Genomic DNA, 15228 nt, shown 5'->3' on the forward strand with positions numbered 1-15228 from the left:
CAAAACAGAGTAATTTAAAAGGAATTAAAGGAAGAAATAATAAAAAGAAGAGGAGGGATGCCTGGGTGGCTCAGTCAGTTAAATGGTTAAATGGCAGACTCTTGATTTCGGCTCAGGTCTTGATCCCAGGGTCTTGGGATCCAGCCGAATGTTTGGCTCCGTGCTGGGCAGTAAAACCTGCTTCAAAGTTTATTCTCCTTCTCCCTGTGCCCCTCCCCTCCACTCATACATGTACATGCTCTCTCCCCTCCCCGCCCAAAAAATTATTAATTAAAAAATAAAAATAAGGGGCGCCTGGGTGGCTCAGTGGGTTAAGCCGCTACCTTCGGCTCAGGTCATTATCACAGAGTCCTGGGACCCAGCCCCGCATCATCATCATCATCATCATCATCATCATCATCCATCATCGGGCTGTCTGCTCAGCAGGGAGCCTGCTTCCTCCTCTCTCTCTCTGCCTGCCTCTCTGCCTACTTGTGATCTCTCTCTGTCAAATAAATAAATAAAATCTTTTAAAAAAAATTAAAAATAAGAGCAGAATTTAGTGAAGTAGGAAAAAAAGAAATCAACAAAGCCAAAAGTTAGTCCTTTGAAAACACTAATAAATGAGACAAGCTATGTAGGACTGATGAAAAAATAAAAACTACAATTACAAATATTTGGGATGAAAAAGAGGACATACTATGAAAATTTTTATGCCAGTATATTTAAAAGGATAGATAAAATGAAAATTTTTCCTGGAAGGGCCAAGAGCATCAGAAACAATTTGGAAGAAAAAAGGAAAAGAAGAAGGGGAAGGCGAGGGAAAAAAGGTGTTCACTTTATCAGATTTTAAGATTACTATAAAATTATAGTAAAGCAGCACGGTAAAGGCACAAGGCTAGGCACATCAATAAAACATAACAATTTTTAAAAAGAGACACGAATATCTATGAAAACTGTGTGTGGCTGAAATAACATAAGTTAATGAGGGCAAGAGTTCATTAAATGGTGGTGGCAAAATTGGCTCATCTTAAGAATAAAAGATGAAAGTAGATTTTCTCTGTCATGCACGGTATACCAAAAATAAATCCTAAATAGATTAAAGAACCACATGTGAAAGGCAAAGTTTAAGAACTTTTAGAATAAAATACAGGACAATATCTTTATGGATTGAGGGTAGGAGAGAATTTATAAACAAGAAAAGGGAAAGGCACCAATCTTAAAAGATGAATGTTTTACCTCAAAACATTAACCAACAAAAGATTGGCATCCTACAAATCAATTAGAAAGACAGTAAAAAAAAAATAGACAAAACATAAAGATAGGTAGTTTACAGAAGAAAGATGGAGAATGATTCTTGGGTGGGGGGGAGCTTTACAACGTCTTCAAACAGAAAAATGAAAAACTGAAACCACACTGAGATAACAAACTCATCTGTCTGGCATTACAAAGAGTTGGTAAGGATGTGAAGTAATGAGTTGAGAATGTATTTTTACAACCACTTTGGTGAATAATTTGGCAATAGCCAGGAAAATTGAAGGTAACTCATGGCCATGAGTGTAATTCACGCATATATACATGTATAATATCTTATGTATTCCTTTAAGAAACCCTTACCATGTACACAAGACTCTTTTGTTTGTAATCGCAAAGAAAACAGTGATAACAATCAAAACATCCCTTAGCAGGAGATTAGATAAATAAATTTTGACATGTTTATGTATTGAAATATTTTATAGACCTCACATGAATGGACTAGATTTATCTTTCTATTGAATGTTCCTTCATCATGGTTTAATGTTTGTGGTAAATGTTAATATTATTCGCCAAGCATTCCCCTTTCTTCTGGGCACACAGCAGGGTCCCACTCTTGAACCCTTTTTGAAGTTAGGCAAGGCTCTGGGACTTGCCTCGAGCCCCGGAATGTGAGAGAGGTGATGTGTGTTACTTTGGGGGATGAGTCTTAAGAATCAGGACCTGGCTTTCTTTCTTCTCATTGCTGCTATAACTGAGGAAATTCATATGGCTACAAAGCCTCTGTCACTTGGGCCCTTGGCTGATAGAATGAGTAAAACCATTTTTCTAATCGTCACTGAACACATAGGGTGCACAAAATATAAATACATAAGTAAATGTGCACTGTGGAAAGGGAGAATGGGGGCTGTTCCTGCAGCCTAAGCTCCATCTACAGTATTATTTTATGTCTCAGTTCTATTTGCCATACACCTTGCGCCACTTCCTTAAGTTCCACCTTCCAAATCACCCAATACTTTCCCTTTTCCATGAGATAGAGGTATCATGACTTGGCCTCCAAATATAGTCCTTCCTTGTCTTTCCAAGTCCTGGGGAACTTCTTTTTGAGCCCCTTCCTTCTCTGCCAGGAAACTGTCCTTTGAGGCTATTTCACTAGTGTGTTTGCTTGTTGTTTGGAGTTAAGCTTGACAGTCAAGGGATTCATCACCAGAAATCCATCCTCTCTTCCTTTCTCCTTCTTCTTCTCCCCCCCGCCCTTTTTTAAATCTATGGATGACTTCCTCATCCGCAGAGAGCAAAGCAGTGAAGCAATAGAAGATGAGGGCTCAAGTCAGGCATGCCCAGCTTTGGAAAGTAAATACATCATGGTATAGAAGATACATGTAAGATTACGTACTCCACGTCATTATCAAGGTGGAAATGTTTTGGCATGACGGTAGTACTGCTCACTCTTTCTCTCTTCAGAGAGTATATAATATTACCCTGAAAACTACAGTATATATCTAATGAGAAATTGTCTTTTTTTTTTTCAACCTGTTTTAAAATTATATAAAGTAAGTTGCAAATCTTGAAGGCAAGTAGCTGGGCCTAAGTGTAGATTTGGGTTGAATAATAAATTAAATTAAAACCCCAACACTAGAAAATGCACAGAAAAGGTCCTTGGGGACTTAAAAGGCCCTTACCTTTTATTGCTCTCTTCTCCATGGTTAGAGATTCTATATCATTTTTAGATAGCTATCATTTTGTGGAAGCCCTTGGCTTTTATAAATGAACAGGTTGACGCGGATTTGAAGTAGAGAGAGAGACTCAAAATCAAATCAGAGCTGGTGTTTCAGAATATCTCAGTTCATGAACAAAGAGAAGAACATTATGTGTTGAAATGCCCAGAATAATAAACAAACAAACAGAAAAGGTAAACAAGTCATGGCTGAGGGCAACAGTGTATTCTGAAAAGGTATTGGTACCATTTCCTAGATCATCTTCCTGCTTTATGAATTCCAAAACACTGAATCTATGTGTATATCATATTTCTCTAAACAAATTGGTATTTACTGAACGTAACAAGTACATACAGTTTAGAGACTAGTAATAAAACAAGTGTCTATATACCCACCACCTCGCTTAGAAACAGAACAAAGCCAGTACTTCTGAAGCTCCCCTAAGATTTCATCTTGGAAATGAAATCAATTAATATTTGGACCTATTGGTGGGAGTCCCTGCAAGATTTCATTCGCCTCTTCCCAGACACATTATCCAGAATTTAATATAATAATTCCCTAGATTTCCTTTTTAGTTTTATATTTATGTATGTATCCCTAAATGAAGTATGTTTCTAGTTTTGTCTTTTTAAAAACTTTGTATAAATGCGTTCATAATCTGTGTTTTTCTGTGCCTTGCTTTTTTCACTCAACATTTTATGTTTTTCTTGTTCTTTTGGTTTTTGGTGTTTTAGAAGTCAAGGCTTTTTTTTTTTTTCTTTTTTTCTTTCTTTTTTTTTTTTTTTTTTAGGAAAAGAACATATGGTTTTCAACTTATCTATTTGTACATAACCCTAGTTCACTAAGATCAATTAATGTGCAGTTTCCCATTGTAGTCTTATTTTGAAATGTATTTATCCATTCTGTGTTTTATGGGATATCATGGTTCCTCATAGTAAAATGCTTCAGGGTTAATTACTACATGAGGTTTGCTTTGTTCCAATCTTGGATTCAACTTTTTTTCTTGAGGCAATTTGGCATGGAAAATGTGCTCATGTCTTGCGATAACTGAGGAGTTCTAATTTCCCCATTATTATTGATGTGAGATAGTAATTCATTTTGTTCACAGCAGCCTACCAGGATATGTTTAGCATCTCTTATCCTGATGTTGAATCTTGTGTTGGGCTCACAGTTCCCATGGAGAACGTTGCAACAATTGCAGATTGCGCCAGTGTGATTGAAGGAGTCAGTCGGAGCCGAAATGCCTTGCTGAATGGCGACACCAAGAATTACGACTGGGATTCCGGCTATACGTGTCACCAGCTAGGAAGTGGTGCGATTGTGGTTCAGCTGGCACAGCCATACATGATCGGGTCCATACGGTAAGAAGGGTCCTTTTCGTTTATTACTTTTAAAACCGAAGACACGTGTGCAGATTCTTTTTCGGAACAATGATGATCCTAATAACTTCAGTGAAGATACATTCCTGTTGTTTGCTCTAAATATTGAAGCGGGGTAACATGGAGAAACAGGGGGCTTGTTTGGAGCTCCGATTGGGCTTGCAGCGAGAGTAGATTAGAGGCCTCTCCTGGGTACGGCCCACCTCCTTCTTAAGTCTCAGTTTGTGTTGGCTAAGGATTTAGAGGATAATGTCAGGAGAGGTTGTATAGATTCAAAACTAATTTTCAACACCAATAAATTTACATCTGAGCCAAACATGTGACTATAAGGCCTGGTACTTAAAAAAAAAAATCTTCTTAATGAAAATCTCGGTTTTGGATGGTTGTTTTCATTTTGTTTTATTTTGTTTTCAGAAAGGAACTTTAACCCAACATTGCTTGATTTATAGGATTATATAATTTTAAAATGTGATACTGTTGACACCCCTCAGAGGATATACTTTTAGTTCAAGAGAGCCATGTGGAATGTATTGAATAGGCTGCCCTTTGCTTGCTTTTTTTCTGAACGTTCCAAGGAGGTCTCTGAAAGACTAATGTATATACATTTATGTTTAACAGTAGGTAAGGTGTTTTACATGATATCTGAGCCTGCCAGGGGTGGAGATCTCAGTGGGGTGTGACTGCCTACCCCCACCATCATGTTCTACCACATTTGCTCTGTTATTTCCTGTTCTTATGTTCAAGTCTTTGTGTATAAAGAGAGAAAAGGCACAAAAAGTAAGGTAGTAGGATTTTAACCAGCAAATGTGTATTGATGTTTAGGCTAATGACCACAGAGGTTTTTGCAACCTGCTGGTCCCCGGGGCCACCCTGATGAATGATATTGGATTTGTGGGAGAATTCAGACTGTGGATTTCTTCATTTAAATTGTCAACTCCTTTTCATAAAGGGCCACATACAGGTTGAGTAACGCAGGCAACCTATCACACACATAGAGAAGCCTTGGCCTCATGCTGTGGACCAGACAAACCCTCTTGGTGCTTAAGAAAGGGGAAGGAGAAGCCACAGTCAGTCTGGATAAGCTACCAGCGCAAATAAACCTCCATCAGATGGCAAACAAGACTCCATCCTTCCTTTTATCTCAGCTGCGTGCGTTAACTAAGGCAGTCGTAGGCTATCTATTTAGTAATGTAATTTAAGTAAGAATTTTTGGCATTGATGGTAGGAAACTTACCTAATATTTCCCATTATAGTCTATCCCTCTTCACTGTCGAAATCTGGGGAGCCATTGTCCTTCTCCTGTCACTGGCACTCCTTACAGTCTTCACAGTTTCTTTAAGATTACCAGTCGTGTCTCTGAGATTACATCTGCAATTTCTTTCAGCCGGCATGGGGTGTAACTCACCAGAGCCAGGAGATCTGGAATCATTTAAATTGACTAGATACTCTCTTTCTTTCACTTCACCTATTTGGGGCTTCAGTTCTCTCTTTATTATGTTTGTTCTGCCATTTCTAATTTGAAGACCAGTCTTCTCGTCAATGAAGACAGAAGTGAACCAGCATGCTACTTAGTAGCTCTTCCCACTCTCTTCCAATGTTGCCTGTATTCTGTCTGCTTACCTGGTACTCCAGCCCTACCCCCAGCAATGTTACATGTGCATCTCACACCAACATGTTGGACATGGAATCCCATTATCCCCCCTTCGTCCGCTCAAGTCACCTTGAGATTTCCCCCGTCTCATTCAGTGGCACCACCCATGTGTCTGTAGACTGAGCCCAAAACATGACAGACTTCCCGAATTTACTCCTCTCTCTCACCTCCCCTCCTCAGCCAGTTGTCAGTACTGGCTCCTGAAAATCTCACAAAGTCTTCCGCTCTTTCCATCTCCAGTACCGTTACCACAGTTGTACCTTTGTGGTTTTTCTTCTCCCCCTGGTCTGCCAGATTTCCATCTGGCCCTTCCTTCCCCACCTGTAACCATCTCCCCGCCCCAGATCTGACGTGGTTATGCCCCTTCAGGAGAAAATTCAGACGAAGGCATTTAAGAACAATCTGACGTGCTTCTGTCGACACAGCCTTGTCTCCTGCTTCACCCCCATATGTGCCCGTCTCATCCTGTCCAGCTACTCGCAGTTTTGCACATGCCATCCCTCTCTCACCTCTGTGCCTTCAACTCTCGGAACGTACTGTTCTCATGGCTGGTGTCTCTCACAAATTCCCCATCACCTCTTTTTTACCGGCTCTTTCTCCCCCTTCAAGACTCCGTTCCTCCAGGAATGCTTCCCTAACCTCCCATCATTTCCTGGGCTGATTCAGACCTCCCTCTTCAACAATCCCCATACATTCTGTATGTACGTTCTACTGGAGCATTTGTCATATTATAATCGTTTACATGCTGTCTCTTCCCACTCCCCCTGACATATAAAGCCTGTGGCAACTCAGAATAAGCATCCCTTGACAGATCAAATGTGTAGATGAGGTAGTCTGTCAAGGATAGAGGGGAAATTATAGCAGGTACAGTAGGAGAGCTAGAATTTTAGATTCAGCAGGAACACATGAGGTCTCCGCCAGGGTGACAGCTCCAAGTGGGACAAACAGGCTGTTTGTGTGGCAAGGCCACCTTGACCTCTGGTTCTACCCAAACAATCAGAGATGATCGATCTAACTCCAGGTGTCACTGAGGCTTAAAGCAAGAGAGAACAGCGCCCATGTGGCTTTCTTTAATTATGAATGAAAATGGTTCCCCCAAACTATTTTTTCTTTCCGGGACTTGGAGTGGCAGTAATGAGCATGAGCACCAGCAAAGGCAGAATTGTCTAGCTCAGCCACCAGACTTCCTTAAGCCCAGCTATTGTTTCTGCAGTGAGAAAATCCATGCAATTGAAGTCCTGTGTAACTGGCTGAGCACTGAAAGAGACACGTCTCTGTGAAACTAACATTATGTTGTCAGGATCTGCATTTGCCTCTTCTGTGACATTATTAAGAAGAAAGAGAGAGGGATTTCTTAACCATCGGTGCCTGTGGACGATGCTGGATACCCTGGCAGGCCATGGTTAGCAGCTGCTGATGTGCCCAGACAGACATTTATTGATAGGAAACTAGATCAGTGGCACCTCTTCATGGGGATGGGTAATTGACCAATGACAGGATGATTAGTTGGTGACATTTGACCCTCAGCTTCTATTGCTTGTGATGACTGACTTGCTTTCCTAGTCACTATATCTGAAAAAGCTCAATGATTTTAAATTGACACCCAGAGGGAGAATGCTACAGAGCTGAATGACTAACACTTTCCCCATCTAAGAAGCAGGAGATCTGGCAATCCTGGAAACTCTTCCTCTGGGAAAGCCCAATCACATGTACACTGGCTTTAAAAATTCAGATTTTTTTGTAGATGGTGACTACGAAGGCAAAGGACTCGGGCGGGAATTGTCTTGATCACAGCAGTCTAATTTCTTAAGGGAGGTTATAATTATTTTGTGGGTAAAGATATCTTTTGTGCGTCTGTTTTCATTCAAAGAAATCATTTCTTCCTTTCCTGAGCCTTTACCTGTAGCCGGGTAGGCAAGCAGAAACTTCTTCCTTGAAAGACAATGCTTGCGCCTAACCACAGGCCATGGGTGTCCAGTACCCGTCCCCCTGTGGTGTCCTGGAGGGGCTGACCTTGAAACATGACCCCTGACTATCCCTCCTCCCCCCTCATTGTTTTCATTCAATTAGTAAACATTTCTTGAGGCTTCTACTGTGAGAGGCACTGTTCTAAGCACTAGGGATAGAGCACTGAATAAAGCAAACATTTGCTCTCCCAGAGCTGATGTTCTTATCAGGGGGAGAGAAACAGTAAACAACACTGTTTGTAACATGTCAGATTCTTCAAAGGGCTGTGGTACCAACCAGGAGGGGGACTAGGGCATAGAGACAGTGCAGTTTTAGAGGCAGTGGTCAGGGAAGGCCTGTGCAGAGCCTGAAGGAGGGAAAGAGCAAACCATCTGGAGACCTAGGGGATAAGCATCAGAGGCAGAGTACTGAGGCCTCAAGGGCGAGCATGTCTGGCAGGTGGCAGGAGCAGTGAGAGGCCACTATGGCTAGAGCTGGGTGAGGGGCAGAGAGCAAGAAGCAAGGCGAGGGGGAGGTGACTTGGAGAGTTGACAGCCCTGAGATTTGTTGCTGTTTCTGTATTCAGTCACCAACTTCCAGAATCATCCCGCCCACCACCACACATCCATCCTGGTGTTTCATTAGCACCACGAGAGGACAGTTTTCTTGGCTAAGGAGAAGAGGGGAAGGGCAGGGGAGGCCGCCACGCCTTCAGAAACGCCTTCTTTGCTCCTGACCTGCGTTTATCCATCCCGCCAGCTCCTGGAAGAGAAACTGCAGAGGCGTCCAGTCCTTGCAGCTTAACAGGAAACTTGCTCCCCAGTTCTTTCTTTTCTTTCTCTCTCCCAAGAGCTAGAGCAGGCTGTGTGACTGGGAAATAAAGAAGAGTGGTTTTGTTGTTGCTAGGTTTACAGGCACAGCGAAAGTTATTCACTGTATATGAGGAAAAAAAGAGAGACAGAGTCTGGAATATAACTTAACAAGTGGGTAACTAAGTTGTAATTGTATCATTTTTGTGCCACTTTTTTTTTTTTAAATGGAAGGTTCAGCTCACTTTAAAGATTATATTTATTTATTTGACAGACGGAGATCACAAGCAGCCAGAGAGGCAGGCAAAGAGCCGGAGTGGAGGGGGGGGGGGAGCAGGCTCCCCGCTGAGCAGGGAGCCCGATGTGGGGCTCCATCCCAGGCCTTGGGATCATAACCTGAGCTGAAGGCAGAGGCTTTAACCCACTGAGCCACCCAGGTGCCCCTTTGTGCCACTTTAAAACATTAAGATTTAAATAACAAGAAATCTTCAGAGGCCTGACCACATAAAAAGACCAAGGTAAAGTCATAATAACTAACCAATCTACCTAATGTCTTAGTTTATAGTCCCTCTGTCACCTTAATTTAAGACTTATTATCTTTCTACTTGCTAATCATGGTATCTTTTTCAGTGTTTTCAGACTGTTATGAGAATCACATATGCTGTGTGTTACGCAGGCCTGTCACCCAGGCCTTTTCAGCTAATCAGTGACAGCACTTTGCGAAAATGCTAATTATAGGATAGTCAATTGAATTAACAATTTTTACATTAGCCTGAAAATGATTGTTTTGTAGTTGATATGCACAATACTGTAAGTAAAACTCCCCTACTACTTTAACTACAAACCTTAATTGCAAGTAAGTAGGCTGTCTGGAGATGAAACCACGCACATAGATGAAATTAAATAAACCCACAGTCTCTCCAGGTGCTATGAGGACTAAGGAGTTATGGACACAAAAACAGAGTTCCTCAGTTGAAAAGTGTTACGTGAACATAATATGTCAGGACAAAATGGGATGGGTTCAGCCCAAAGTATGTTCTTGGTGGGCCTTCATAATCTCTTTAATCTATGGGGCTGAGCCTTTTTATTTTGCAGTAGGAATAAACCAGTTTTATCACTTAGAAAAGTTAATCTGGCACAGAATGTCCGAAACACAAATCAGTTTATGTCTTGCAGTTTTTTTTTTTTTAAGATTTTATTTATTTATTTGACAGAGAGAGAGAGATCACAAGCATGCAGAGAGAGAGGAGGAAGCGGGCTCCCCGCTGAGCAGAGAGCTCGATCCCAGAACTCTGGGATCATGACTGGAGCGGAAGGCAGAGGCTTTAATTAACCCACTGAGCCACCCAAGCACCCCTGTGTCTTGCAGTTTATAAACATAGGGAAAATGAAGCAATAGCTAGCTTATCTTAAAAAAAAAAAAAAAAAAAGCAGGTGTGCCACTATGGTCCATTTTCATCCCAGGGTATTTTTCTTTCTCAGGGAGCTGTCAAGCCCTTGCCTGGTTCAGCTGCCCTTTCACTGTTGCGTGGCTACAGCCAACGCCAGATGATCTCCTCAGTTTGTAAATGACGGGAAGGTCTTTCGGACTGCTATTTTTCCTTCTTCCCACTGCTTACCGCCCTGCCAGGCTATTGCTCACCCACTTCCCTCCCAAAGGATAAGCACAGAAAAGAAGAAGGAGAGGAATCACAAACGATTCCATTTTGTTCCCCATTTAATAGCTCCAAATGAAGGCTTGGTCAATAAGAGTGGGGAGAGGAACCGAAGCTAATGACACAAAGGATGTTTGGTAATTGTTTGAGTATTCTCTGTATCTGTGCTGCCCTCAGTCTCTCACAGGACCGCAGATAATCTCTGGTTGAAGACAGTGCTTTTGTAGTATGGAGATGGACGTGGGTCCTTGCGGCGATTTCCAGGTGCCCAGGACAGTACTGTGTGCCGTGAGCACTCAATAAACAGTCATTGACTGAACTGACAACATAGTATGTTAGTGCAACTAAAGGGAGTTCTATCTATCAACTAAATTGGACATCATATTTGCTCACTGTGTCTGATCTAAGTGTATGTGAGGAAACTGCTAACGATTTGGCATCTCCAGCAAATGACTGAGATTAAGCTGTGGAGTTCAGCACTCACATTAGCACAGGGAAGGGTGCCCGCCTCACGCACTTCACGCCGCTTCCATTTCATTCTGTCTGAGTGCTGCACAGGCAAGCAGTCCATCCATTTACATCACGAGAGCCCTCTTTGCAACCTAGAGAGTAAGAAATTTCCTTTTTTATAGTTTAAAGAATACAACAAACACTAAATATATGACTCCTCTGGCTTGGATTAAGATTGCCTATAATTCTAGTCAAAATTGGAAAGATATTTTACAAAATTTGCTTCGTATCAGTCATGTTGAGCATCGTCTGTCACAGCCCTGAACCAAAGAATTCTTCCTTGTCTCCCTGATCCATGATTTATTTACCAAGTGTTGTTTCTCTCTCAGCCTGTCTGCCTCGCACTAAAGTCTTCTCTTATCTCCCTCAGACCTCAGAACTCTGGTTCCCAGAAAAATTGTTGAATAAAAAATTGTATCTATGGTTCCCAGTAGACACTGGAGTCTGAGCTGGGTGAATACTTAGGGGACCAGAAATCCTGGAGCCTGGAAATGGATAGCAGAGTTTGGGGGCTTGGTAAATATGTCTCAGTCAGTTTCATCCTAGAGGTATTTGGAGACCAGAAAATATTGCTATGGCAACTAAGTTGCATGTTAAAAATACAGGAGGGGCACCAGAATTCAGATATTCTTTGGAAAAGCAGGAAAGGTTAAATGCCAAAAAAACCTGTATGTGTGTGTGTTTGATTTACCTCACATGTCAGCCATTTATCTCTCTTGAGTGATTAGAGAACTTGACAACTAGTCATCATAAAATATAGCTGGGTACATGAAAAGAAAAATTTTTCTAGTTTTCAAAGATTAACCCATCAAGAAGACATTTTTATACAGGATATCAGCCCTACTTGACTCAATATTTCACAAATAAATATAGGCTTAGTAATTATCCAGAATTTTTACATCAGACACTTATAAGAAAAATCTTCAGAAACAATCACAAGACAAGTAATAAAATGGCAATAAATAACTATCAATAATTACTTTGAATGTAAATAGACTAAATGCTACAATCAAAAGACATAGGTGGCAGAATGGATTAAATAACAATACCCACTTATGTGCTGCCTGCGAGATACTCATTTTGTTTGTTTATTTATTTATACATACATACAGAAGACTCATTTTAGACCTAAAGACATCTACAGATTAAAGGTAAGGTCTTGGAGAAACATCTGTCATGCAAATGGATGTGAAAAGAAAACCAGATTAGCAATTACTTATATGAGACAAAATAGATTTTAAAACAAAGACTCTAAAAAATGATGAAGAAGGACAGTACATAATAATAAAGGAAACAACCCAACAAGAAGACACAACAATTGTAGATATTTATGTACCCAACATAGGAACACAGAAATACATAATACAGTTAGTAACAAGCATGAAGGAACTAATCGATAATGTAATAGTAGGAGACTTTAAGACACCATTTATATCGATGGACGGATCATCTAAACAAAATCAACAAGGAAATAATGGCTCTGAATGACCCAGGGGACCAGAAAAATTTAACAGATATAGTCAGGTCATTCCATTCTAAAACAGCAGAATACACATTCTTTTCAGGTACATGTGGGACATTCTCTAGAATAGATCACATACTAGGTCACAAATCAGGTCTCAACAAATTAAAAATGATCGAAACATAACAGACATCTTTTCCAACCAAAACACTTTGAAATTAGAACTCAACCACAAGAAAATATCTGGAATGACCACAAATACATGGAGGTTAAATAATATGCTCCTAAACAATGAATGAATCAACCAGGAAATTTAAAAGAACATGGAAGCAAATGAAAATGAAACATGACCGTCCAATTTGGATGCAGCAAAAGCGGTTCTAAGAGGGAAGTTCATAGCGAAACAGACCTACCTTAAGAAGCAAGAAAGATCTCAAATAAACAACTTACCCTTACACCTAAAGGAGCTAGGAAAAGGACAAAAAGCAAAGCTTAAAACCAGCAGAGGAAAGGAAATAATAAAGATTAGAGCAGAAATAAATGACATAGAAACTAAAAAAAAAAAAAAAAAACAAACAAACCCAGAACTCATCAATGAAACCAGGAACTGGTTCTTTGAAAATATTGATAAAATTGATAAACCTCTGTAGATGTGTCAGGAAAAAAAGAGAGGACTCAAATAAATAAAACCACAAATGAGAGAGGAAAAATAACACCACAGAAAGACAGTTAGAAAAGAATGTTCTGAGAAATTATATGCCAACAAATTAGACAACCTTGAAGAAATGGACAAATTCCTAGAAATGTCTAAACTGCCAAAACTGAAACAGGAAGAAATAGGAAATTTGAACAGACTGATAACCAGCAAAGAAATTGAATCAGTGATCAAAAAACTTCCAAGAGACAAAAATCCAGGACTAGATGGCTTGAGAGGCGAAGTTACCAAACATTCAAGGAAGGTCAATACCTATTCTTCACAAGCCATTCCAAAAAAAGAAAGGAAGGAAAACTTCCAAATTCTTTCTATGAGACCAGCATTATCCTAATACCAATACTGGATAAAGACACCACAAGACAAAAAAAAAGAGAGAGAACTGCAGGCCAGTATGTCTGATAAACATAAATGCAAAAATCCTCATTAAAATACTAGCAAACTGAACCCAACGATTCATTTAAAAAATCATTCACCACAATCAAGTGGGATTTATTCCTGGGTTGCAGGAGTGGTTCAATATTCACAAATCAATCAACATGATACATCACATCAGTAAGATAAAGGATAAGAACCATATGATCATTTCACTAGATTCAGAAAAAGCATTTGACAAAGTACAACATCCATTCATGATAAAATCCCTCAACAAAGCAGGTTTAGAAGGAACACATCTCAACGTAATAAAAGCCATCTATGAAAAACCCACAGCTTAAATCATCCTCAGTAGGGAAAAACTGAGAGCTTTTCCTATAAGGTCAGGAATAAGTCAAGGATGTCCATTCTCACCACTTTTATTCACCATATTCACCATAGTACTAGAAAGTCCTAGCCACAGCAGTCAGACAACAAAAAGGAAGGAAAGGCATCCAGATCATTAAGGAAGAGGTAAAAATATCATTATTTGCAGATGACATGATACTATATATAGAAAACCCAAAAGACTCCACCAAAAAACTAATAGAAATGATAAACCAATTCAGTAAAGTCTCAGGAAACAAAATCAATGTATAGAAATCTGTTGCATTTCTAGGGGTGCCTAGGTGGCTCAATGGGTTGGGCCTCAGCCTTTGACTTGGGGTCCTGGGATCGAGTCCCGCATTGGGCTCTCTGCTCAGCAGGGAGCCTGCTTACCCCTACCCCTGCTTGCCTCTCTGCCTACTTGTGCTCTCTCTCTGTCAAAAAAAATAAAATCTTAAAAAAGAAAGAAAGAAAGAAAGAAATCTGTTGTATTTCTATACACCAGTAATGAAGCAGCAGAAAGAGATATTAAGGAATCAGTCCCATTTTTTAAAATTTTATTTATGATTTTTTTTTAATGATGTATTTTCGAGAGAGTGAGAGAGTGGGGATGGGGGATTGTGGAGAGACAGAGGGAGGGAGAATCTTTTTTTTTTTTTAAGATTTTATTTATTTATTTGACAGACAGAGATCTCAAGTAGGTGGAGAGGCAGGCAGAGAGAGAGGAGAAAGCAGGCTCCCTGCTGAGCAGAGAGCCCGTTGCAGGGCTTGATCCCAGGACCCTTGGATCATGACCTGAGCAGAAGGCAGAGGCTTTAACCCACTGAGCCAGCCAGGCACCCCAGGAATCAGTCCCATTTATAGTTGCACCCAAAATAGTAGGATACCTAGAAATAAAATAAACCTAACCAAAGAGGTGAAAGACCTGTACTCTGGAAAATATAAAACAGTGATGAGAGAAATTTAAGATGACACAAAGAAATGGAAACACGTTCCATGCTCATGGTTTGGAAGAGCAAATATTTTTAAAATGACTATACTACCCAAAACTATTTATTTAATGTGGTCCCTAACAAAATACCAACATCATTTTTCACAGAACTAGAACAAACAATCCTGAAATTTATATGAAACCGCAAATGATCCTGAATAGCCAAAGCAGTCTTGAAAAAGAAAAGCAAAGCTGGAGGCTTCACAGTTCTGGACTTCAAGTTATATTACAAAGCTGTAGTAATCAAAACAGTATGGTACTGGCACAAAAATAGAAACATAGATCAGTACAACAGAATAGAAAAACCTAATAATAAACCCACAATTATATGGCCAGTTAATCTTCAGCAAAGCAGGAAAGAATGTGCAATGGGAAAAGGACAGTCTCTTCAAATGATATTGAGAAGAGTGGAGAGCAACA

The 15228-nt window shown here is 40.1% G+C and overlaps 1 protein-coding gene across 1 annotated transcript in view; it reads left to right on the forward strand.

The window, feature by feature from the left end:
* The window catches only part of BTBD9 (BTB domain containing 9), a 414251-nt gene that overhangs the window by 308661 nt on the left and 90362 nt on the right, over positions 1–15228 (forward strand). The window contains exon 8 of the mRNA XM_059400548.1: positions 4123–4312. Coding sequence (XP_059256531.1) covers positions 4123–4312 — 190 coding nt within the window. The remainder of the gene's footprint in view (positions 1–4122; positions 4313–15228) is intronic.

This window comes from Mustela nigripes, chromosome 5 (assembly GCF_022355385.1).
Source record: "Mustela nigripes isolate SB6536 chromosome 5, MUSNIG.SB6536, whole genome shotgun sequence".
In the NCBI taxonomy this organism is placed as follows: Eukaryota; Metazoa; Chordata; class Mammalia; order Carnivora; family Mustelidae; genus Mustela; species Mustela nigripes.